A 26456-nucleotide genomic window follows, 5' to 3' on the forward strand; every position below is an offset into this window, starting at 1 on the left:
AGCAACCGGACAGACGCGGCAAGCAGGAAAATGCTGAAGGGCCCCACGCAGGTCTCGTGGAGTGTGGGGGGCTGGTCTTCGGTGCAGATGGTGCTTGGGGTTGGGGCTTCTCAATCCCCGGTGCACAACTTCGAGGGTACCTCAGAAGCTGCGCTGTAAGTTACTAGCCACTTTTCCCAGGTAGCCGGTCCCACGTCGCTCGTCGCCTCCACGGATCTCAGCTCTGCTGCAGATGTGGATGAGGGTCGGAGAAGTCTGGAAATCAAGGCTCTGGTCGGGCTCTGCAGTCGGTTCCTCGTCGAACGTTTCACAAAGCAAAGGGTAGTCTCTTGATGGTGCCTGTTTGCACAGGGTAGCCACTCCTTGGCTACAAGGGAGATTCTTCAGTCTTCTTCTTTCGTCGAATGTCGAAGGTCCAGAGTTTCTGTTCAGTTTTGCAGGTTCAGGATAATCTAAAGTCTTGAGGCCCAACTCCCACTCTTATACTAATCTGGGGGGCTGGGATACCTGCTAGGTCACGCCTTATGGGTGGGACCTGGGAGGGGGTGGTTACACCCACTTCCCTTTGTCCAGTTTCGCGCCAGAGCTGGGGCTGGAGTGCCCCAGCGCCGGTTTGAACTGGACTATGCAAGGAACACCTTGTGTGCCCCAGGCATGTCTCATTCCTTTCAGCCCACCCTGCCCCAATACACTAAAGGCTGTCTGGGGAGGTGCTAGCACCTCCCCAAGCAGGAAACCTATTGTCCAGGCCTCCCTGGCTGGGATCACTCCCAGCAGCAGGAGGTCAGACTTGTGTCTGTGGCAGCAGCATCCATTTTGTGATGCTGAGGCTTTGGTTAGAGATAAACAGCAAAGTAGGATTTTAACATGTCTCTCCCTCTAGAAGGGAGGAATAATATCCTCATCACCAGAAATGGTATGGGGGTATTATTCCAAAGTGTTAGACACCTTACACGACATGTTTTGATAAAGCCAAACCATAGTTACCATAACCGTTTAAGATTATAAGGCACTTTAAGAGTATATGGTAGGCTATATCATAGAACAGCTATAAGGACATGGTTCCGAAAGCTGCAGACAGGCTCAGCTCATGCTAGAGCACCATCTCACATGTTACCAAGCACTCTGCCTCCAGGATTGTTAAGGCCTGCCATAGGAGTGACTGATAGGTACACATGTGTCTATATATAAGGTAGGTATAGGAATACTACACCTAAGCAAGGGGTGATTACACGACCTTGCCCCAGCTGAGTGATCAGCCAGTTGTGTCTGATTGGAAGGCCAGACCAGGGGTGGCATAATACATGCTGCAGCCCCTGGGAGGCCTAGGGTACACCTATGCCCTGGGTACCTAGGGTACACTGTACAGGGTCCAATAAGGTGATCCTTACCAATTGGTTATGTACCTAGGGTACATGGAGTCCATTTTAAAGAGAGAGCAGACAGCCTGAGACCCTGAATGGCAGGATCTCAGGCCAACTAAGTCGAAAAACCAGCTAGACACTAGGCAAAAAGTTGGGGGTAACCATAGTCAGATATCCACCTTCCTACACATAGTATAAATTTAGAGAGCGAACTGCTGGGCTGTGGGACTGATTGGCAGGCCCACAGCCACATCTAAGTCGAAAACCAGTGAAGCAAAAGCAAAAAGTGGGGGTGAACATAGAAAGCAGACCCTACTCTACTACACCTTCAACCAACAGCAAGCTCCACTGAGCCTCTGCTGCAGTTAAATGAGGCCCTCATTGACGTTCTACAGGGCACTTGGCCCAAGCCCTCCACAGTTCCTCCTGTGGACCGGAACGTTGCCCGACGCCACCGCCCTGCTCCGGGCGACCCCAGTTTCCTCTCCCGACACCCCACCCCCGAGAGTCTGGTTATCCAGGCCTCAACCTCCCAATCCTCCTTCCCGTCCGCTCCTCCGGATCGGGAATCCAAGAGGTTGGAACAGTTTGGCAAGAAACTGTTCTCATCCCTGAGTTTAGGGCTGCGGTCTTTAAATACCGCTTGTCTTTTGGACCGTTATTCCCACTCTCTGTGGGATACGGTGGAGGACGTGCTGCCCTTGTGCCCGGTGGAGGCCCGGGCACGGCTCGCTCAAGCACTTGCTGACGGTCGAGATGCAGCACGGCATGCCATTCGGTGTGGACTTGACACCACCGACTCGCTGGGTCGGGCGATTTCCACCACGGTGGCGCTTCGGCGTCACGCCTGGCTGAGGTCCACGTCATTTTCGGGGGATGTCCAGAGTTCCCTCATGGACATGCCCTTTGATGGCACTCGCCTTTTTGGTGAGAAGGCGGACAGTGCGCTGGCTCGGTTCAAGGACTCCCAGGCCACGGCCAAGTCCTTGGGTCTTTCGGCCCCGCGACTGCAAACTTCTGCCTTTCGTCCCTTTCGTGGCCAAGGAAGGGGCGCCTCCTCACGTCCGCCCAGTCACCTGCCGCAGAACCAACCTGCACGCGGTCGCGGACGTGGATTCCGCCGAGGCCGTACTGGAGGTCAACGTGCCGGTCAGTCCACATCCACCGCGGCAGCATCCGCCTCAAAGCCCTCCTAGTCCGAGCTTTCAGGCCCATTCAACGCCAGTGGGTGGCAGAGTTCGCCATCACCTGCTTCACTGGCGCTCCATCACGTCGGACAGGTGGGTGCTGCAAATCGTCCGAAGGGGTTACTCCCTCCCCTTCGAGACGACCCCTCCAGCCATGGCACCGCTGAACCACCGTATGTCGGGGGATCATTTGCATCTTCTACGAGAGGAAGTTTCGGCCCTCTTGGCCAAAGAGGCCGTCGAGCGCGTTCCTGGTCCGGAAGTAGGTCGTGGTTGCTATTCCCACTACTTTCTGTTTCCCAAGAAGGGCAAAGGGGGCCTACGCCCGATCTTGGATCTCAGGAGCGTCAACGCCTTCCTCTGGAAGGACCGTTTCAAGATGCTCACCTTAGCTCAGGTTCTGGCTGCCCTAGACCCTGGAGACTGGATGGTAGCGTTGGTCTTGCAGGACGCTTATTTCCACATCCCCGTCCTGCCGGCCCACTGGCGTTACCTGCGGTTCACGGTGGGTCAGGAGCACTTTCAGTTCACCGTGCTCCCCTTCGGCCTCACCAGTGCCCCTCGGGTGTTCACGAAAGTGATGGCGGTGGTCGCAGCTCATCTGCGCAGATCTGGGGTCCCAGTCTTCCCCTATCTCGATGACTGGCTGTTGAAGGCGGGCTTGCCCCAGCAAGTCATCACCCACCTCCAGACTACGGCCGACCTCCTGCACTCGCTGGGGTTCTCCATCAATGTGCCGAAGTCGCACCTGAGTCCCTCCCACAAGCTCCTTTTCATTGGGGCGGTTCTCGATTCGGCGCAGTTCCGGGTCCGGGACATTCAGGCCCTGATTTCCATCTTCCGGCCTCTGTCCTGGGTTTCGGTCAGGTTGGTGCTGCGGCTTCTGGGGCTGATGGCCTCCTGCATCCTGTTGGTACCTCACGCCAGGTGGCGGATGCGGGCTCTGCAGTGGGACCTGAAGTTTCAGTGGGCCCAGCATCGAGGCAACCTGTCCGACCACGTCTTGATCTCGGAGGGCACTGTGAACCAGCTGCAGTGGTGGCTCACGAATCGCGATTGGGTCAGCGGCAGATCCCTCTCCCTACCCCAACCGGAGCATGTCGTAGTGACGGATGTGTCCCTCCTGGGATGGGGGGGCCACATGGGAGAGTCGGTGATCAGAGGACTCTGGTCTCTGGCGGAGACTCGGCTCCATATCAACCTCTTGGAGCGGAGGGCGATCCGACTTGAACTAAAAGCCTTCCTTCCCTCTTTCCGGGGAAGTGTCCTGCAGGTGTTCACGGACAACACCACTGCCATGTGGTATTGCAACAAACAGGGCGGGGTGGGGTCCTGGACCCTTTCTCAGGAGGCTCTGCGCCTCTGGACATGGCTGGAACATCAGGGCATCACCCTGGTGGTTCAACATCTGGTGGGCTCTCCGAACGCCAGAGCAGACGAACTCAGCCGCCTGTGCATGATGGATCACAAATGGCGTCTGAACTCGGACGTGGCGCAAGGTCTCTTTCTGCAGTGGGGAGAGCCTTGGTAATATCTATTCGCCACCGAAGAGAACGCGCAATGTCAGCAGTTCTGCGCGTTGGAATTTCCAAGGCGGCACTCGCTCGGAGACGCTTTTCGTCGCGAGTTTCGGTCTGTTGTACGCCTTTCCGCCTATACCACTTCTGCCCAGAGTGCTGAAGAAGATCAGGCGCGACCGGGCCCAAGTCATCTTGGTGGCTCCAGATTGGGCACGAAGGTACTGGTATCCCGAGCTACTCAGTACGTCCATCGATCCCCCGATACGTCTGCCTCTTCAGGAGGACCTTCTGTCGCAGCAGCAGGGGACGGTCCTACACCCGAACCTGTCCAGCCTCCACCTCCATGCGTGGAGATTGAGCGGCGACAGTTGATGCCATTTGACTTGCCTCCTGAAGTCTGTGATGTCATTCTGGCAGCCAGGCGTCCCTCCACAAAGACGGTATATGCCTGCCGGTGGAACAAATTTGTGGCATGGGGCACAGCAAAGGCTGTGGATCCCCTTTCCGCCCCTCTTTCTGAGGTTCTACTTTTTCTTCTTTCTTTGGCCCAGCAGGGCTCTGCTCTGGGCACCTTGAAGGGTTATCTTGCTGCAATCTCTGCTTTCTTAAGGCTTCCTGATCAGCCTTCTCTTTTCAAGTGCCCTGTTGTCTCCCGTTTTCTGAAGGGCATTACTAATATGTTCCCTCCTGTTCCATTCGTAATGCCTCAGTGGGATCCACCTTCCTACATGGGACTTGAACCTTGTTCTCACTTTTCTGATGTGCGCTCCCTTTGAGCCCCTTCACAACTGTCCACTTCGTCTACTGACTCTGAAAACTGCCTTCCTGGTGGCTATCACCTCCGCTAGGCGGTTGAGTGAGCTCCAGGCTCTTTCAGCTAAGCCTCCCTTCCTTTCGGTTCATCCGGATAAGGTTGTCCTCCGGACACGTCCTTCTTTCCTTCCTAAAGTCGTGACTCCCTTTCACATCGGGCAATCTGTCACGCTGCCCACCTTCTTTCCGCCTTCGCATCCTTCAAAAGATGAAGAGCGGCTCCACCGTCTGGACCCAAAACGTGCGCTGTCCTTTTATTTGGACCGCACAAAACAGTTCCGGGTGGACGACCAACTTTTTGTTGGATATGTAGGTGCTAGGAAGGGTAAAGCTGTGCACAAGCGGACCATCTCGCGATGGGTCGTGTTGTGTATTAAGATCTGCTATTCCTTGGCGAAAAAGGTCCCTCCTGTTGGGCTGAGAGCCCATTCCACCCGGGCCACAGCGGCGACAACTGCCCTGGGGCGGGGAGTCCCCTTGCAGGACATCTGTCAGGCGGCGACGTGGGCTTCACTGCACACGTTTGTCAAGCACTATTGCCTGGACAGCCAAGTCCGGAGAGATGGCCGCTTTGGCCGTTCTGTTCTCCAGGACTTTCTGGTGTGATCTTGGTTCGCAGGCCCACCTCCGGGGTTGGTATTGCTGGGGTATCTATTCTAAGGTGAGGAATCTAACTAACGTGTTTCTTTCAGATGAACAAGTTACTTACCTTCGTTAACGAAGTATCTGTAAGAAACATTAGTTAGATTCCTCACCGACCCACCCAGCCTCCCCGTTCTGCGAACCGATATCTAGGGTGTAAGTTCTCCCTTTCAGGGCCCTAGATTTTTTGGCACCAGTGTCGGTCTCTTGCATGGCTCAGCGTCCTGGCGCGGAAAGCTATGTATAAGAACTGACGTCAGTGCGCGAGGGTGGCGTCTAAGTACTCCGACGTCATTCCGGCGCACGACGCCAACGACGGATGCGGAGCCGCAGACGACGCCTACCGACGCGCAAGGGGTATTGCTACAAAAATCTTTCCGGATCCAGCCTGACGCCTGGGGATATTCTAAGGTGAGGAATCTAACTAACTAATGTTTCTTACAGATACATCGTTACCGAAGGTAAGTAACTTGTTTTTTATGTACATAACTATGGTTTCAACATGTTTAAATAAATGAGCAGGCTCAGAGTTTATAGGTGTATCATATATGTCGAGGGGCGAAGTTTCAGTGTGAACACTTGATATGCACTGTGGTGCATACAAATGAGACCATGTGTTGGGATCCAGAGAATTGGGAATCCTAGATTGGATTGCCAACGATAACCTTAGAGTGCACAGGCTGAAGGACCCAGCACCAGCTGTGCTGTATGAATTCCTGATTATATCAGTGTGGATTAAATTTTGGGAGTAGGCTAAGGGAGGGCGTGGGCTTGGGGGTGGGGATTATGAAATGTGGTAAGTTGTTAAAAGTTACGTAGACTGTCTCCATTTCTGAAAGATAACACTATGTCCCTCTTTTTGCGTTGTGGTATTTTTCAAGGCCGTCATAACTAGAAAAAACAGTTAAGCTCGGAAAACCATTGCAACAGTTAGCTTTTTCTTAGTAACATGTCTGTGTTGACACTTTTGGTAAAAGCAAAATGTGCAAGCCTAATAATTGAAGTATCATTCTTAAAGAAAACTTTCTTTAGCAGGGTTTGAGAGCCAGTGATCTTCTACTCAAACATTCTGCCCTCAGGCACATGATCAACTTCCTACTTGGTCCCAACTGGCAGAACAATCAGGTATTGTGTTATACTGAGATCTTACCAAATATTAGAATTGTAGCACTCATTATATTGTTCTGAAAAAATAGATGCTTTACTGTGTTCTTAGTTTTGATTTCGGCAAGTCTCATATGCGAGTTGTTACCTTGGCCTTATAGTATGTAAATCTTGCAATTCTGTGATAGTACTGTGACTCTGCTGGCTGCTTATCTTAGATCAGGGTCTCCATTGTAGGGTGGAGAGGTGGTACCCTAGGGGTTTCAAATTCACCTGTTGTGTTATGTATGTTATCTTATATACCAAGATTTTCTCCTATTATAAAAGAGCTTTGTGTTTTTGCCTTCCTCCTTAGTTATGGGACATATGCACCAGGTTAACAATACTTGTTGTTCAGGTGTCCAATACAGGTGGCCTCCCTTGTGGATTTTGATGTGCTCAGTTATTCTATATTCTACACAAGGAAATCATGGAACAAATATATTTAATGCACTTCAAGACTTTTGTGGTAAGAGAGTGGACAGAGAGTGGGTGCCATTTTTATTTTAAACAAGTTATTTACAGTCTTTCTGGATAAGTAGGCACATTTACCATGCACTCACGATATAGAACAAAGAAAACATCTCCATAACCAGTCTCCCATTAGGACTATCACCAGTATCAGGTATTCAAGCAGGTGTACACCTAAACCTTAGTAAGCACATGTTAATTTGTTAGATGCATCGTTGTAGACCTAATATGGTGACACAATGCTATCAGAACAACAGCTCCTAGATGTGCCTGTCATTTTAGTGTAAGAGTGCCGGAGGCAGTACACCTGTTGGAGTACTCCTGAGTTCAACTACTCAAGAAAGAATGTGACATCTGGAAATGCAGTGTGGTCTGTCATACCACTGGGTGTCCCCTAAGCCTGAACACCACAATGCTGGAAATAAAGCATTCTCCTTTCTTGCCTATCCTGGGTTCTAAGCAATCATGAATTATGTAACTCAGCAGAACTAAACCCTAATGAAATCCTTCTCTGCACATGTGAACATACTACAACAAATATCCCTCCTCTGAGAATAGAGGTAATTCTCACAATCACAACACCTACAACTTATGTCATTGCATCACTGACAGGGAAAATAATAAAGAATTGGTTCTTCATAGAATATAGCCTGCTAAAAGCTCACATATTACCTTGAAGGTCAGAGTACAAGTCCTCAAACCAAAGAGGCTCTTTAGTCTAGAGATGTGGCCAAATCAGTGGCCGATATTGAATATGGCTAGCGTTCCCTCGATATTTGATCATCTTTAATGAGTACTCAAATCACTTTTAAATTCCTAAATTTGGCTCATGGTAGTTCATTGGACTGCTGCTGCACAGTGGAATGGTAGTCTCCAAATGTTTTGACCAAGTTATGCACCAAGACAAATGTCTGTTAGGTTTGATTGCTGCTCAAGTAAGAACAGATGATATACCAGCTACCATCTCTCAAATATTTGGAACAGCTTACCTTGAAGACATTGCCATGTCCTTGCCATTATTTGGTTAGGTATTGAGTTTTCTGTCTGCTACTGTAGAGCATTTTGTACTTAACAAATGTTTTTGCATTTGAGGTTTTTATTTTTCTCTAGCCTGTCACTGTCTGGGCTGGTTGTCTTGTTACCTAGGAAAGACAGTGGGACTGGCTATACCCCTGATCTTTTTGTCCTGTTTAATTCTTCTTTTTTAAAACAAGTGTTTTTTTTTCATTTCAACAGCAACAGGTTTGATTATAGCACCTCAGCTGGATTACTGTGGCTGAGGGGGTACCTTTCTTAAGATATATCTAGGTTTGCATTGTTAGTTCTTGCTGGTTTGGTAATACAAGAGTTTACCTCTAGCACTGAATGTACTATCTTTCTCTCTTAGTTCTATCAGGAGCTACAGAACTGGCCTGCTCCACTTGTTAGATTGAAAGGTTTCTTTACTACTTGAGTCTTTTGTTATGTTCTGTTTGCTCCTTTCGGTTGTATGTTGCAGAGCAGAAGAACCTGTTCTGTTTCAGATTGGGAAAGCATAGCTTGGGTGTTGTTTTTCTAATTTTAGGTGGATCATATAGTGAAATGTTTCAGATACTTTATAGTCTGTCTGTCTCTCACATCATTTCCCTTGCATATAGTCTATGGATGTTTCATGTTGGACTTTCTGACTTCAAACAGTGCTTCTCTCTTATTGCAAATGACAGTGTTCACAGATCGGAGCCTAAACTTTGCTGTGAGGTCCATTCTTCAAATCCCTGCAAAAGATAACACTGTTCCTTTTGATTTGCTTTTCTTTTGTCTTAAGCATTTTGCAGCCTTTTGTCCATTACTAATCATATTCAAAATAAAAGTCGGTCCTTTGCCCAGACCACGGTTACATTTTAATTGTTTTTTCACTTACATTCTTAAGATAATCATTTTTTTAACATGGTCAGCGGTGTACAAGTGATTTCTTCAGTTCACCTCTTCATGCTGTGTTGTTTTTGTCGTATCTGCACATATGAATGGGTCCTCATGTTTGGAAACTGTCCCAAATTATTCAGTAAAAAAAGTCTTTGGTCTGTTTAATTTGACTTGAATATTGTTTACACCTAAATATTAACTATTCAAGTCTGTCTCTACTAAACATCAGAATCGGAGATGGAGCCCAGCACAAGCTCGTGAATTTGGATTCCTGCACAACACCATAGCATTACTCGTGTTGCACTCAGATGTTTCCTCTCAGAGAAGTGTGGGTAAGTGTTTTATGTTTCTGAAAGTGTTTCCTGTCTGATAATTGTTGAGATGCAGTAGAGTCTATCTTGATGTCTGATGGTTTTGTGCAAATGAGTGCAACAGTGGTGGCGCCACATTCATCCCCTTTTAGGTAGCACATGTAATTGTGTCTGATTGTTGCCTTTAGGAGCTAATGAGAAAGCCTTAAACAGTCTTCAAAGTCAAAAAAGCAGATCTTTCCCAACACAAATTCAGTATTTCTGGTGGCTACATCATCCATTATATTCTTTATCGTTTTAAATATCCACATGTGCTAGACTGCATATCAAGCTATTGAAATCCACATTACAGGGTGGAGTCAAAGGTAATTTTGCACCCGAAATATCTCTGTTGGCACCATCTACAACATTTTGCTGTGTCCCTGAGTGCTATCCTAGACATTGAAATCTTGAAATTCTCTTCATGGGTATTGGTGGGCTGCTTCTGTTCCAGCGATGTTTCTGCTGTCTTAGGAAGTAACACGCGTAGTACAACCAAGGAGGAAGTCCCATCTGGCTATGCAGCACCAGTCCTATAATTGTTACTAAGGTGTGGGGCAGATCATCCTCTTCCCCACACCAGGATCCTTTTAAGAAAGCTTACAAAGCGTAGATGCCAAGCTCAAAAAGGTGCATGGGTGACTGGCATCTGAAGTTAAGCTTTAGCCTTAGCATTCTGTGACTTAAAGTCCTATTTTTATAATGGAACAAGTCCTAGAATGCAACAAAAGAACCCAGATTGGAGCAACTATTCTCTCAGCTACTCACTCATGGGACTGGGATACTTGGCAGGGCTGGTGACAAATTTATTTTCTATTGTGCGCAATCCCTTGGTAATAGGTTGAAGAGGACCTAGGTAGTTTGTAGTATTACAAAGGTGAATTTTTGACCTTTTGTTTTAGTCAGCAAGGTATTGAGACTTTTTGGGCAGCGGGGTCAAACTCAACAGAAGCTTATTGAGTTATAATTTATTCATGACCTAGTCTGATAATCCTACCTTCATTTGCTTGGAAATATTAAAAAAATGCAGCTAGAGCTTTGCACTTTTCAAACAGCAGACCAGCTTGTACCCAATAGGTACAACTCTTGGTGTTGTGATAAACTAAACCCTTTTGAAAGCATAGCCATATTGTTGTATACCTCCAGTAAACATTAGAGGAACAAGACACTCTTAGGCATCTTTCTACATATCTCACCTTCCACAGAAGAAAGGCTTAGCTCTTTCTTTTTAAAGGAATTGAAAGCTATTTATCAAGCTCTTGATGTCTAGTGGCCGTTCACAAGGGCTACCATCTCTATTTAGTTTTTCCTCATCTATTGTCTCTCAGAATAACAGAACAGCCTCCCTGCCCCCCTCCACTTGTTGTGTCTCAGAATAACAGAACAGCCTCCTTTCCCCACCCTCACCTTCCCCAAAACCCCCCACCCATCAATGTGTACTGGTAGTGGGAAATATGCTGGACTTTGAAGTTGATTACAAAACAGAGCCAAGCTATATCCTGTCACTGGTAACTTTGATTGTGGAAACTTAACCAAGCTGAAGGCAATGAGCAGTTTAAGATGATTGCTCTTATGCTGCTTTATGCCAAGCTCAAAGATGTTAAAGCTCTACCAATAACGCTTGCTTGTAAGACACTATCTCTGGTTCATACTTGGCACTTTCCACTATCAGATCAGGATACTTTATTTTGGTCAGGGTACTGCATGAGGTTAAAGGAATGTGAAGCATTTAAAGATGTTCTACTCAAAGCCCTCCTTCATTGCTCTTTGATACACAATAATTGGTCATTAGGGCAACATACATCCCTCTCTTATGCACTTTTGCTAGTTTTTGATCTAATTAGCTACGTTTGCCCCAGTAGAGAGATTATTTTGCTGTTACAGTATGAAATTAGAGCCACACAAGTGTGTGCAAGTAAAGGTGGGGTCTACAGTCTTGAGCAAACATGATTTCATGTTTTGTGCCACAATAGCCGCACTAACTACACTTGCTTTTGAACTGAAACCTTTTGAATATTAAGTATGTGCCCGCACATAAGAATAGTATGGCATTATTTATTTATATAACTGAATGAAATGTATTAATGTGTTGCAATTGAAAAAATAACTTATTTTCTGTGAGGCGCTTCTTTTGAGTTGACTCCTGCACCATTTTTGACTGAGGTTTAGAGTGACTAATTTTAAGTAGTATAGCTTTACATGCAGATTCATATGAAGTGTTATGGTAGAACCATTGACTCTAGTTTTATAACAAACAAAATAATAGGAATTTTTATTGCATTGAAACCTCGAAATCAGATGGAAAGATAAGATTAACAAAGCACTGCTTTTATTTGTGCATTGTCAACTATGTTTACTAAGACATTTCTTACTTTATATGTCCAGTTTGCTTGAACTGGTTAAAACCTTTAAAAGAGTGATAAATGTATCTGATAGAGACATCTAGCCGCAGATTCCTTAACTTAGAATATTTCCAGGCGTCAGACTGTTTCCGGAAAACTTTTCCCCCCAGCAGTACCTCTGCCCGCCGGGGGGGCGGCGTCGCCTGACTCCGTCCTGACGTCGTCCACGAAAGTGATGTCAATGGAGCCATATAAGACCCCCTTGGTGTGCTGACGTCAGTTTTCTTCTTTTGCACGTCCCAACGCGGATCCGGAGTTAGGCGGTTCCTCTGGCCTGTTTTCAGGCCTTCGCGACGCCTTTCGCGTCTGGATCAGTGTGCCGATGCCTACGGGCTTCAAATCGTGTGCATCTTGTTCGCGGCCGAAGTCGGCGACGGATCCACACGAGATCTGTATGTGGTGCTTGGGGCGAGCACCACGACTCCGCCAAATGCGACGCCTGCCAGCAGTTGAAGCCGAAGTCCCTGCGGGAAAGGCGGATGTCCCAGTCGGAGAACTTGCGGCGCTGGCTTCCGTCCCCAGTGGAGGGCTCCAAAAGACGCAGTTCTTCCTCCTATGCCAAGGTCTCTGCTCGGGACAGGTCCCGGAGTTGTTCCCGTGGACGTTGTTTGCTTGCCTCAGGTAAGCATCGGAAGGAGTCACTGAGGTCGTGCGTAGGAGATTAGGGTCTGCTTTCTATGTTCACCCCCACTTTTTGCTTTTGCTTCACTGGTTTTCGACTTAGATGTGGCTGTGGGCCTGTTAATCAGACCCACAGCCCAGCTGTTCTCTCTCTAAATTCACACTATGTACTTTAGGAGCATAACCCAATTGGTTAGGATCACCTTATTGGCCCCTGTATAGTGTACCTTAGGTACCCAGGGCATAGGTGTACCCTAGGCCTGCCAGGGGCTGCAGCATGTATTGTGCCACCCCTGGCCTGGCCCTCCATTATGACACAACGGGCTGATCACTCAGCTGGGGCAAGGTCGTGTAATCACCCCTTGCTTAGGTGTAGTATTCCTATACCTACCTTATATATAGACACGTGTACCTATCAGCCACTCCTGTGGCAGGCCTTAACAATCCTGGAGGCAGAGTGCTTGGTAACATGTGAGATGGTGCTCTAGCATGAGCTAAGCCTGTCTGCAGCTTTCGGAAGCATGTCCTTATAGCTGTTCTTTGATATAGCCTACCATATACTCTTAAAGTACCTTATAATCTTAAACGGTTATGGTAACTATGGTTTGGCTTTATCAAAACATGTCGTGTAAGGTGTCTAACACTTTGGAATAATACCCCATACCATTTCTGGCGATGAGGATATTATTCCTCTTTTCTAGAGGGAGAAGACATGTTGAAACCTACTTACCCGGTTAAAGTTAAACAGAGCCCCAGCATCACAAAATGGATGCTGCTGCCACAGACACAAGTCTGACCTCCTGCTGCTGGGAGTCCTTCCAGAGAGGGAGGCTTGGACAATAGGTTTCCTGCCTTGGGAGGTGCTAGCACCACCCCAGACAGGCCTTAGTGTATTGGGGCAGGGAGGGATGAAAGAAACTAGACACTGCCTGGGGCACACAAGGTGTCCCATGCATAGTCCAGTTCAAACCGGCGCTGGGGCACTCCAGCCCCAGCTCTGGCGCGAAACTGGACAAAGGAAAGGGGGTGTAACCACTCCCCTTCCTGGTCCCACCCATAGGAGGGACCTTGCAGGTAGCCCAGCCCACTAGCCCAGTATATCAGTAGGTAGCTGAGCCCTACTAAATTAGATTATCCTGAATCTGCAACTTGAACAGAAACTCTGGACCTTCAACATTCGACCTCAGGAAGAAGACTGAAGAATCTCCCTTGTGGCCAAGGAGTGACCACCCTGGGCAACCAGGCACCATCCAGCGACCGCTGCTTGCTTTGCGACTGATCCTACGAGGGATGACTGCAGAGACTGACCAGCGCTGTGACTTCCAGACACCTCTGAACCAGATCCACATCGACAGCAAAGCTGAGACCCGTGGAGGCGACGAGGGACGTGGGACTGGCGACTTGGGAAAAGTGGCTAGTAACTGACTAGCGCGACTTCTGAGGCTTCCTCGAGGCTGTGCTTGGGGAATTGAGAAGCCCCAATCCCGAGCACCATCTGCAAAGAAGATCAGCTCCCCACACTTTACGTGTTCTGCGTGGGGCCCTTCTGCACCTGAGTTGCTCGACGTGTTGTCCGGTTGCTGGCCCGTTGGCTAGTAGCCTCTGCGACGACGAACCTTTGTTTTCATCTTGCTGGTCCGGCTCCTCCAGACTGGCACCCGCTCCTCAGTGAAAGAGAAGCACCCCAGACCTTCCTGGTCTGCACCAGAAGCAAGTCCTCCATTCTGCGTGGGTTCCGCTTGCCAAGGCTTGTTGGGTCCTAGCTCGACATCGACGCCGCCGACAGCAAGAGCCTTCTTTGGACAGCTCACCTCCTGGTCCTGGTCGTCCTCGACGCCTCCTGGTATCCTTCCTTCTTGATTCCATCCTTGGGATCCACCGGACACTCTTCACTGACTGCCTGTCAGCAACTTTCCTTCAGGCATCCATAGGAGTCAACGACGAAACCCGACGCAAGTTCACACCTATGCACCTGCAGCCCGTGGGCTAGGTAACTTGAGTACTCCGGTGCTCACAAGGTTATTGACTATCCTAGGGTCTAGTTTCCAAGTCTCAACTTCCTAGTTACTCCAGAAGTGTCCTAAAACTGTTAATTTCTAATAACTACTATTTCTATCGACTTTTACGCATTACGCATGAGTGTTTCCACTCTGCACCTGAATCCCGTGGGCCTCCCACTTCCTAACCTTTGGTAGTATAGTGTAGCCCCAGCGATTCCCTAGGCCTATCCTGTGTTCGTGACAGTGGTTCTTATACCACTTACTTAGTATATGGTTTGCGAGGCCCCTAGGGCCTAACTGTATTACTTACCTGTGTGACTTAATGTATGCTTAAATAAGACTGTGTTGTACTTACCTCGAATCTCATAAAGAGTGCTGAGGGTTTGACTAGAATAAATACATTCTATTTTTATATATATCTGTTGTGGTGTCCATTCATTTGGTATTCAAGGGATTACAAATGGTATAACAGCTGGCTTCACATGCCATACAGAGATTAGCCTAAGACTGCTCTTGTCCATGCTACCACTAGAATAGCAGGTCTATAAGGTTGACTTTACAAGCAATCACCATAAGGGTTGTTTGGACTGATACAAGGTGTACACTAGAATTAGTGACATCATATATCAGGCCAACTTCTCACATCGTGGACCTCGCACAAGCGTGACGCTGAGAGCTGCCGCTCCCGGTCTTCACTGGACGCAAGCCCTCAGGAGTCTACCCCCGCCTATCCACCGTTTCCTGGTGCTGGGGTGACTCGGACCCAGATGGAAGCCTATTCCAGGGCTCTGCTTGCCATCTTTGGGTCACCCCTCTCCCTGGCGTGCCTTCGGGCCGCACACGGGGGTGTAGGGACTCAGGTCGGGGGTTCGCCGGCGGGTTTGCCCTCTGTGCCGACGGAGTGCCTCGACTCCGGTCCTGGAGCCGCTGCGACTTCGGGACACAGAAAGGATGGGCATCCCACTGCGACGTCTAGCCCTCCTGGCGCGTCTAGCCCTCCTGACGCGTCTTCGCACAGTCCTGCGGGGCTTCCTGCATCGTCGCTGGATATGGCTGCAGCGCGGAGTTCGGTTCCGAGTCGACTTCGTTCCTCCCTGCAGGCCCGGCACCGGGTGGACGAGCAATCTGCAAGGGCCATTGGCGGTGATCCGACGCCGTCTCGACGCCGGTTGACACCGGTTCAGTCCCCGGTTGTCCCACTGTTGGAGGACGTGACCATCGGCGGCAATCCGATGCCGTCTCGACGTCGGTTCTGTCCCCGGTTGTCTCTCTGTTGGAGGACGTGACTTCAGTGGGCCTCGGAGCAAAATCCCATGGGACACTGGCCAGCTCAATTCGCTGCGGGGCCTCTGTCGGGAGTACGTATTAGCCTGCAACCCTCCCCAACAGATGACTTATTGTCTCCCCTCGGATGGCCGCGGAGGCCAGTGTTGACTTTGCGAGGGCAGTTAATAAGGCTGCACATGTCTTAGAAATGCAGCCGCCCTCTGTCTCCCTGCCTTTGGATACTTTGTTGAATCTTGTTCACCGGTCATTATATGATGTCCTTCTGGGGACTTGGGCCAGACCCTCATCTGGTGACCCCATGGCTCGTGCTGTGGTGCACTGCCACCGACAGGCTCCGTGTGACCCTGCCTGATTGTCCCTTCATCCTAGGGCTCATGGACTGGTCGTCCAGGCTGCGCTTCCTTCCTCTCCTCCGTTGCTTTCTCCCACTCGGGAGTCTAGGTGGTGTGGAGTCTTGTGGCCGCAATGTTTTTGCGTCCACCAGCTCTAACCTTCGATCCCTAAACACGATCTTCGTGTTTGCTCGGTCTACTTCTGCCCTGTGGGACTCCATTGAGCTACTCCTTCCCTCTTTGCTGGAGGGCCCTCGTGCTGACCTGCTCCAGCTTGTTCGGGATGGCCGCGTCATGGCGCAGTTTACCATCCGGTCAGCCATGGACACCACTGACTCCGTGGGTCGGGCTATGGCCAGCTCAGTTGCCCTGCATCGCCATGCTTGGCTACGCGAAGGCAGTTTCCCTGATAATATTCGGGAGCGACTCAGAGATTTGCCCCTATGGTGGATCCGTGTTTTCGTGTGACCGTGTTGTCACTGTTTTTCTGTTTAGGTCTCTGTGTCCAAGAGGTTCGTCCCAGAACGATTGTATGGCTGTTCAGCCAGTGGTTTTTTCCCTTACTGGGCCAGCTGTTTGTGTTTCTTTTGACCTCTGCCTATGAGTTTGTCTCAAGAGGTGTCCGTTGCTTTTATAGGGATGTGTCGTACCCTATGTGGGGCATTCATTTGCTATTGTGTAGCAGCGGTTCCTTGCCAGGAACGTTTGGAGGCTCCCGCGGAGCTCTCTTGCCATTTTCAGCTCCCCTAGGGATTTTCCCATGGGTTCTGCTGCGCCCCTCCCTGTTCCTTGTTTCCTGCTGTGGTGGTACATACTCTCGGTTAGGTCCCACGGACTGATGTGGCCCTCTCCTGCTGCTTCTGTAGCACTGCCTACGGCTGTTCCGTGGCATTCTCAGGCGTCTGTGGACGCAGTTGATTTTGGTGTATTGTTGGGTCTCTGCCGTTTCCGACTCGCCCCGGAGGGGTTTTTACCCCCCCCCCCCCCCCCCCCCGGCCTTGCTTTGGCCCCTCTTTTTGCCTTCCTTCTGCTCTAAGCGCCATTGGCAGTCTTGGAGGTGGGCACGGGTCCCTGGAGCTGCCCCGGTCCGCTCTGGATCGGTTCTTTCTGTCGCCATGTGTACCCCTTACTGTGTTTATGTATTATATTAGGGGGCCGTTGAGTTCCTTGAGCCAGTGCCTTGTATGCGCACTTTTGCTGTGGCCTTCTTTCCTGGTGTTGAGACAGGCTTGGGGCTTCTGAGTGGTGCACTTTTTACCAGAGCGGTCCTTTGTTCCATTTTGCGTTGTGTCCCTTGCCTCCTTTGGAGGGGTGCCGGCCTGGGTTCAGATTTCTATGGTCCTTGTCACATATGGTCCAGGAGTTCTTCTACTGGCTCCGCAACGAGTTTCACCACATTCTCCGGCTGATCTCTGTATACATAAGTCACTTTTTTCAGACTTTTTATGTCTGCATGTTAATGATTCCTTCTTTTTCTTCTTGAAGTGTGATAGTCAGTATTACCGCCTGTGTGACGGGGGTTGGTTTTCCTTTCTGATTGGGAGGTTGGTCCACCCTCTTTGTGGCTGGACTTTTGTTCCGCTCCGGTTCACAGACGGTCGATTCCATTTCTACCTTTTGGACGCCTCTCTATTCTTAAGGGCGTTCTTCTGGTTTACCTTTGGCTGTCATTTCTGGACTTTTCCGGCATTTCTGTGTGCTATGTTATCCCTTGATAGGCATGCGGGCTCCCTTCCCTGGATCCTGGGGATTGTTCCAGATTCCCCATTTGCCTCTTTCTCTTTTCTCCACTCTCTCCCTCAGGGGAGCTAATTTGGGCATGCTCGGCTTGTCGGTCGCCCTTGGTCCTTGTTCCCAGGAGTACGATTGCCTGGTTGGCTACCTGGGTGCTGTGCCGTCTTCTCTGTCGGTCCACACATGTTGTTGCTGTTTCACGCCCTTGGTGGGTTTAGTTCTCGAGGTGTACACTACTTGGTTCCGTGTACTCTAGTCTTTCACATCTATAAGCCTCCGAGTAGTCAGGGTTGTGTGTTTCGACATGATGCCTCTGCTGGCCATGCCATTGGTTGGCATCCCTTTGCTGGACCTTTGTCTTCTTTGGACCAGGGGTCCTCTCCTCAGTTTCCCTCTCTTCGTGGGATTATGTCGTTGTGCACTGATTTCTGGTCCTGTGTCTTCTGAAGGAAACACGTTAGTTATAGATTCCTTACCTTAGAATTACCCCCAGGTGTGAGACTGGATCCGGAAAGTTTTTTCGTCACCAGTACCTCTGCGTGTCGGAAGATGGCTTCGGTCGGCTCAGCGTCCGTCGTCGGCGTCATGGTGGCGGGGATGACGTCGCTGCAGCTACTTAGATGCCGCACTCTTCTTTCTTTGTCCGCACCAGCCAGTGCAGATTCGGGAAAAGCGGTACCTTAGTCATTTTTTGACGTTTTCTCGACTTTTGTTGACTTCTTGTTTCGAGTCTTTGACTCCGAGCAGGTGCACGAGGGATGCCCGGGTTTAAGGCCTGCAGTTCCTGTAACCGGCTGATGTTGGTTACGGGGCCGCACCGTGTGTGCCTCTTTTGCCTGGAGCGCGACCACAACCCCAATTCGTGCTCAGACTGTCAGTTGTTGACGCCGAAGACTTTGCAGGTGTGGTCCCGAAAGCTGCATTAACGCCAACAGTCTGCTCCGCACAGTTCGAGGTCCCGGTTGAGAGGGAGGTCGAGGGACCAGTCGCGGAGCCATCGCCATTCCGACAAGTCATCGAAGTCTTTGTACTCTGGGTCAGTTAAGTCGAAGCATAAGAAGAAGTCAAAGAAGCATCGTCGCTCTTTGACTTCTCCTCGTCGGTCAGCCGATCCAACGAGGCCCGCGGGTGGTGCCCCTCCCGCGCCTCCTCACGCGGAGCCCGACGGGTCAACTCCGAGCTTCCCTCCATTTTCGGGACCCGGTGCAACCCCCACACAGCTTTGTACGTTCTACGAGGTGATGCATACCATCTTTGGGCGGACCGACCCTGCCGGCGCGCCTTCAGGCCCCGTGGACTCGGTTGGGGGGCCTAGGTCTTTGCCGCCGGCGGTCCGGCCCTGGCGCCGCAGGCCCCCCTTGGATCCAGGCCTGGATCCAGATCGCCTTCCTCCGGCACCACTACCACGTTCGGCGCCGGTTGGCTCCCCGGTCAGCGTCTACACCCCGCCCTCCATCCCAATGTGGAAATGGAGACGTACTGGTGTCAGCCGGCACTGGATCCGGCACCAATGGGTTCTTTTGTCCCTGTGTTCCACCCTGGCTATTTTCAGCCTGATTGGCAGCCAGAGGAGAGTGAGGAGGAGTGGGAGGGGGTCAGGTGACCCTTTGACTGACCAGCTAGATACTGAGCAGGACTGGAGAGAGGACCTGGAGTATGCCAGTGGTCTTGACACTTCACCCGACCTTGGCATGTTGTCTCCTCCTACTGTGGCTACGGAGGAGGGAGCGTCATACGCTGTGGTGTTGCATAGGGCGGCCGAGGCTCTCAACCACGAGCTTCCTACGGTGGCGGTCAGGACTAACCTTCTGACTGAGGTGCTTCAACCGGCGGCGAGCTCTTTGGAGCCCCTGTTGCCATTTAATGAGGCCCTCACAGAAGTCCTTTTGGGCGCGTGGTCCAGGCTCAACACGGGGGGCTCCCGTGGACAGGATGATCGCCCGGCTCTGGGTGACCCCACTTTCCTCTCTCAACACCCCACCCCGGAGAGCTTGGTGGTCCAAGCCTTCACCTACAAAAGCGCCTTCCCTACCGTTCCACCGGAAAGGGAGTCCAAGAAGCTGGACCATCTTGGCAAGACAATGTTCTCTTCCGCCAGCTTAGGACTGTGGTCCATAAACACTGCATGTCTCTTGGGCCGTTTTTCGCACTCTGTGTGGGATACAGTGGCGCAAGTGCTGCCTCAGTGTCCAGAGGAGGCCCGGACAGTGCTCTCCCAGGCTGTCGCCGCCTGGAGAGATGCAGCAAAGTTTACCATACATTGTCGGCTGGACACTGCTGACTCTCTGGGCAGGACCATTTCAGCGTCGGTAGCGCTTCGCCGCTACACCTGGATGAGGTCCACTGGCTTTTTGGGGGATGTTCAGAACACCTTGATGAACATGCCCTTTGGCCGTCGCCTTTTTGGCGACAAAGACAACGCACTAGAGTGCTTCAAGGGCTACGGCCAAGTCCTTGGGCCTCTCCACCCGTCGACGCAGTCTGGTTTTCGTCCCTTTCATGGCTACGGAAGGTGTGCCCCGCCACGTCCCTCCCAGGGCCACAGGCCGCAGCAAGTTATCGGCCGGGGACGTGGGAACAACTGGCGAAGTTCCGGGGGCCAGCAGACGGGCCAGTCCACCAACCACCCCCCCTGCAGCAGCCTCCAAACCCTCCTAGTCCGACCTTTCAGGCCCATCAAACGCCAGTGGGCGGCAGGATTCGACATCACCTCCCCCACTGGCGCACCATCACTTCGAACAGGTTGGTTTTGCAAATAGTCCGAAGGGGCTACTCCCTCCCCTTCGAGACTACCCCTCCAGCCATGCCACCGCGATACCACCACATGTCGGAGGATCATCTGGCCCTTCTCCAGCAGGAAGTTACGGCTCTCTTGGCCAAGGGAGCTATCGAGCGCGGTCCTGGCCCAGAAGTAGATTGTGCTTGTTATTCCCACTACTTTCTGGTTCCCAAGAAGGACAAGGGCCTGCGTCCCATTTTTGATCTCAGGAACGTCAATTGATTCCTCCGGAAGGAGAATTTCATAATGTTGGCGCATGCTCAGGTCTTGTCTGACCTCGACCCTGGAGACTAGATGGTAGCGTTTGACTTGCAGGACGCTTATATTCACATCACCGTCCTGCTGGCCCACCGGCGTTACATGAGGTTCACAGTAGGCCATGAGCATTTTCAGTTTACCGTGCTTCCCTTTGGCCTTACCAGCGCCCCTCGGGTGTTCACGAAAGTGATGGCGGTGGTCGCAGCTCATCTGCGCAGATCAGGGGTGTCAGTCTTCCCCTAGCTCGATGACTGGCTGTTAAAGGTGGGCTCACCCCAGGCAGTCGTCTCCCACCTCCAGACTACGGCCAACTTCCTGCATATGCTGGGGTTCTCCATCAGTGTGCCAAAGTTGCACCTGATTCCCTCTCAGAAGCTCCTCTTCATCGGAGCGGTTCTGGACACGAGGTTTCGGGTCTTTTCTCCCGAAAAGTGATTCCGGAATATTCGTTCTATGATTCCGATCTTTCATCCTCTGTCCCGGGTTTCGGTCAGAATGAGACTGAGGCTGCTGGGCCTCATGGCCTCCTCCATCCTGCTGATAGATCATGCCAGATGGCATATGCGGGCTTGGCAGTGAGACCTGACGTTCCAGTGGGCGCAGCATCAGGGGAATCTATCCGACTGCGTCCAGATCTCGGAGGACACTGCTCAACAACTGCAGTGGTGCCTTACAAACCAGGATTGGGTCAATGGCAGATCCCTCTGCCTTCCCCCAACCAGACCACACTGTGGTGACAGATGCCTCCCTTCTGGGATAGTTGCAAAAACAACAATTGATGGACAGAATGCAGAACAATGTCGTACATTCACCCCAGTACAGAGATCTGGGCCTAAATCCATCGTTTTTTTGCTCACCATGCCATTCCAGTTTGAACCCAGCCATATGCAAATCAGTCTTGACCCTGTGCCTCATGGGAACAGTCCAGCCCGAACTGCCAAGCCAGGTTCTCCCTGGACTGGAAACAAGCATCCTAGGACCGGTTTCGGGGTTTCACCCCTCTTCAGCCAGGATAGCTTGATTCCAGTGGCATGGAGAGCACGGGACTGTTTGTTGTAACTCCCTTCTGGGATAGGGCGCCCACATGGGAGAGGCGGAGATCAGAGGCCTCTGGTCTCCGGCTGAGTCCGGGCTTCACATCAACCTTCTGGAGCTCCGGGCGATTCGTCTTGCACTGAAGGCATTCCTTCCTTCTGTCCAGGGAAGAGTAGTGCAGGTGTTCACAAACAACACCACCGCCATTTGGTATTGCAACAAACAGGGCGGGGTGGGGTCGTTGACCCTATGTCAGGAGGCGCTCCGCCTCTGGACATGGCTGGAACATCAAGGCATTTCCTTGGTGGTTCAACACCTGGCAGGTTCTCTGAACGCCAGGGCAGACAAACTTAGCCGCAGGTGCATGATGGATCACGAATGGCGTCTTCACTCGGCGATGGTGCAAGGTCTCCTACAACAATGGGGAGAGCCTTAGTTAGATCTATTCGCCACCGAAGAGAATGCGCAATGTCAACAATTCTGCGCGTTGGAATTTCCAAGGTGGCACTCACTCAACGCTTTTCGTTGCGAGTAGAGTTACGGTCTGTTGTACGCCTTTCTGCTTATACCACTCCTGCCAAGAGTGCTGAAGAAGATCAGGCGCTACCGGGCCCAAGTCATTCTTGTGGCCCCGGATTGGGCACGAAGAGTCTGGTATTCTGAGCTGCTCAACATAGCCATCGATCATCCGATCAGACTGCCTCTTCGGGAGGATCTTCTGTCGCAGCAGCAGGGGACGGTCCTCCACCCGAACCTGTCCAGTCTACACCTCCTTGCGTGGAGATTTACTGCCTTTCACATCGTGCAGACCATTACTTTGCCCACCTTCTTTCCGCCTCCGCATCCTCCAAAGGAAGAAGAGAGCATCCACTGTCTGGACCCAAAACGTGCGCTCTCCTTCTATCTAGACCACACAAAGCAGTTCTGGGTGGATGATCAACTTTTTGTTGGTTACGTGGGTGCAAAGAAGGGTCGGGCTGTACACAAACGCACCATTTCTAGGTGGGTCATCTTGTGTATTAAGGCTTGTTACTCTGTAGCTAAAAAGGAGCCTCCAGTTGGACAACGCGCTCATTCCACCAGGGCGACAGCAGCCACTACTGCCCTGGGAAGGGGAGTGCCTCTAAATGACATCCGTCAGGCAACCAAGTGGGCATCGCTGCACACGTTCACCAAAATCTACTGCCTGGACAGCCACGTCCGGAGAGACAGCTTCTTTGGCCGTTCTGTTCTCCAGGATTTTCTGGTGTGATCTTGGTTCGCAGATCCACCACCGGGGTTGGTATTGCTGGGGTATCTATTCTAAGGTAAGGAATCTATAACAAATGTGTTTCTTTCAGATGCACAAGTTATATCTGTAAGAAACATTAGTTAGTTATAGATTCCTTACCGCCCCACCCATCCTCCCCGTTCTGCAAACTGATTTCTAGGGTTAAGGACATCCTTTCAGGGCCCTAGTTTTGTGCCCCAGTGGTCAGTGTCTTGCATGGCTCTGCGTTTCTAACGCGTAAAGTCGTGTACAGAACTGACGTCCGAGGGCGGCGTCTAATTCGCTGCTGCGACGTCATCACGGCGACCACGACGCTGGCGACGAATGCGGAGCCGACCGACGCCACCTTCTGACATGCAGAGTTACTGCTGACGAAAAAACTTTCCGGCTCCAGTCTGACGCCTGAGGGTAATTCTAAGGTAAGGAATCTATAACTAACTAATGTTTCTTACAGATATATCATGACCGAAGGTAAGTAACTTGTGCTTTCGTCCCTGTCTGGCGACAGTGGATTTGTGTTGTCCTCTGATGGCTTGTGGTACCTTGCTTCCCTTGCTCAGGGTGACCTTCAGGGTTTGTGTCAGTTGCTCCTCCCTGACCTTCAGTGTTGGTGTCAGTTATGCTGGCAATACTGAGCCTTATGAGTCTGGTGTCAGCTGCGCTGGCATTGCAGACCCCACCTTGCTTCTGACACCGTTCTTGACGGTCTGCTCCCTTCGGGGCCATGGAGAGGTTTGTTCGCAGACCCTCCTCCAGTGGGGTATAACTGTGGTATCTATTCTAAGTTAAGGAATCTGCAGCTAGATGTCTCTATCAGATGAACAAGTTACTTACCTTCGGTAATGATGTATCTGGTAGAGACACAGTCTTGCCGCAGAATCTTTAACGCCTGCCCATCCTCCCCGTTCTGCAACGACCATTCCAGGTGGAGTTTCTTCCACCATGCCTCTTTTCAGGTGGCCATGGTCTCCCTAAGGGGTGCTTTAATACTCCCACCTCAGGGGCAGGGTGTGTCATTTTGCTTTAGGCACGTTAGCTTTCTGCCCCTTCTTGTTTTGGGTGCCTAGGTTATGTGCTTTTCGCTAGTCCATCCGGCATGGAGTTTATCATATTTTCTCCCCTCCCTCCACCCTCGTCTGTCTCCCCTCATTTATGGGGTCTCCTTGTCTCTGGTGCAGGCGCTTGGGTTGCGTTTTTATTGGACTATGCTCTGTGCATAGGTCATGGTGGAGGTGTGGTACCACTTCTATATGGTGGTCTTCTTCTGGTCACTGGCCATAAGTCACAGCTTTCAGACCTATTTCCCCCCCTTTTTTCAGTTGCATACTTGCTCACAGACTGTCTGTCGTGCAGTTCCATTCTGTGGTTGCGTTCTGTCCTTTGATTGTCATGTTATTAATTTCCTCTGCCGTTGCCTCTTTAGGGGGGGCCACGTTTTTTTTACTTGGTGGAATTTTATTGGGGCGGCTGCTTGTTCGCTTCCTTTGGTCCCTCCAAGTGTTGACTACTTTTCAACATGGGATGGTTTCTTATACTTGTTTTTACAAAGGGTTTTCTTTTTTGGCACACTGTTCCTATACTCTCACAGCTTTTGTAGTGGCTCCGCGTTGTGGTGCGGAAAAGTTTCACTGCAGAAAACTGACGTCAGCACGCCGAGGATGTCTTTTATGGCTCCATTGACGTCACTTCCGTGGACGACGACAGGACGGAGCCAGGCGACGCCGCCCCCCCGGCGTGCAGAGGTACTGCTGGGGGGAAAAGTTTTCCGGATCCAGTCTGACGCCTGGGGATATTCTAAGTTAAGGAATCTGCGGCTAGACTCTGTCTCTACCAGATACATCGTTACCGAAGGTAAGTAACTTGTTTGTTTATGTAAAACAGTAAAGCATTCCTATATATAAAAATATATAAAGGTAAATGTATTTCTCCTTAGCATCTGGAGCTGTTAAGCAACATCTACCAGCTTCCATCAACACTCCAGATCCTCCTCTTGCCCTTCATGAAGAAGTTGAAGCCTTGCTATTCAGGCCGGAGGGGAAACCTTACTTCCTAGAGGTGAACAGTTATATTTGATTGCATTTTTTAAAGTTATTATATAAGTTTCAGTCTACATTATGACTTCCTTTCATACCCCAAAGTATCCTTCCAGCGGATCTCTGGACTTTACAAAATACATCAGCAGTTTGTGTTTCTTTCTATTGATGCAGTCTTCAAAAGTACTCAGTCCCTATCAGATATTCAGTCAGTCAGAAAAACTTTATTTCGGTCTTTTGCAAGCATAAAAGTATGCAATATAAACAACATACAATTCATTAGAATAAGAGAATAAAAAAATAAAATTACATCCAGCCCTGAAATTCAATACTCCCACTAATCCAAATCCAATAGGCTCAATAAAGTGCATGTGTACTGTGCAGAAAGCAATAGCTAATAGATACAAACACTATGTAGGACATTTCAATAAAATCAGTACAAAAAGAATTAATTAGTTTTGAGCAACGTTAGAAATCTTAGGGATACTCATACATTAGAGATAAGGTTAAAATTGCATCGTAAACCAAAAATAAATAAAACATTTATACAATTATTAAAAGAATAAAAACTGATTTCATCTTGAGGTTAAAACAATAAAACAAAGATGAAGTCCTAGAGAAATTAAGGAAAATTTGCTGCTTACGTCTGGGCTAACGATTTTACAAAAGTCCAGCACCCACGCCACATTGAAATCAAAAATCGTGTAACAGCTAAAACAACGGGCTTGCGAGTATCCGACTTCAGAACTCTAAATACCTCTGCACAGTGTACAAATCCTAAGTTCCTACAGATTTGGAGAAGACAGCGCTTCCTTGCTGGTTTATAGCCAGGGCAAAAGAAAAAGACATGAAGCTCCGACTCTTCCTCCCAATTACAAACTGGGCACTCATGCTGAAACGAGTTTGACCATTAGATATACACAAGTGAGCACTCAATGATGAGATTTCAGAACATTAAATTCCTTGCCACCAATACCCCTCCTACCAAGTGCCCATGTTACTCAACCTGTATTATTATTCCCAGATATAACTAATGTCATTTGACTTTATAGTAATAACGGCGCACTTCCTTTAGATGAAATGTGGAATATAGTGCTGAGGATCTGTATCAAAGAATGCCAAATCCTCTCTATGTAGGTGTCAGTTACCAATTTTTCAAGGTTTTTTCGAAGTACTTCTGGTGGTTTGCGTATCGAAGTGGAGTATTTGTGCACAGTGATGCAATGTTTGTTGTGGATTACGACTGAATGGAGGAAGCTTGTGGATATGAAGCTAATATGGGTTGTACTATTAGAGCGCATAGTCCTCTTTTG

At 50.0% G+C, this 26456-nt stretch overlaps 1 protein-coding gene across 4 annotated transcripts in view; it reads left to right on the forward strand.

Moving 5' to 3' along the window:
• Positions 1-26456, forward strand: part of USP24 (ubiquitin specific peptidase 24) — a 2082369-nt gene that overhangs the window by 1643532 nt on the left and 412381 nt on the right. For 2 of the 4 annotated variants that reach the window (XM_085602520.1, XM_085602517.1), the window contains exons 57-59: positions 6559-6651; positions 9272-9374; positions 25044-25165. In XM_085602520.1, the coding sequence (XP_085458646.1) occupies positions 6559-6651; positions 9272-9374; positions 25044-25165 (318 nt within the window). The remainder of the gene's footprint in view (positions 1-6558; positions 6652-9271; positions 9375-25043; positions 25166-26456) is intronic. The other 2 variants (XM_085602518.1, XM_085602519.1) reach the window with 1 other exon arrangement.

Source organism: Triturus cristatus, chromosome 4_2, assembly GCF_964204655.1.
Source record: "Triturus cristatus chromosome 4_2, aTriCri1.1, whole genome shotgun sequence".
NCBI lineage: Eukaryota > Metazoa > Chordata > Amphibia > Caudata > Salamandridae > Triturus > Triturus cristatus.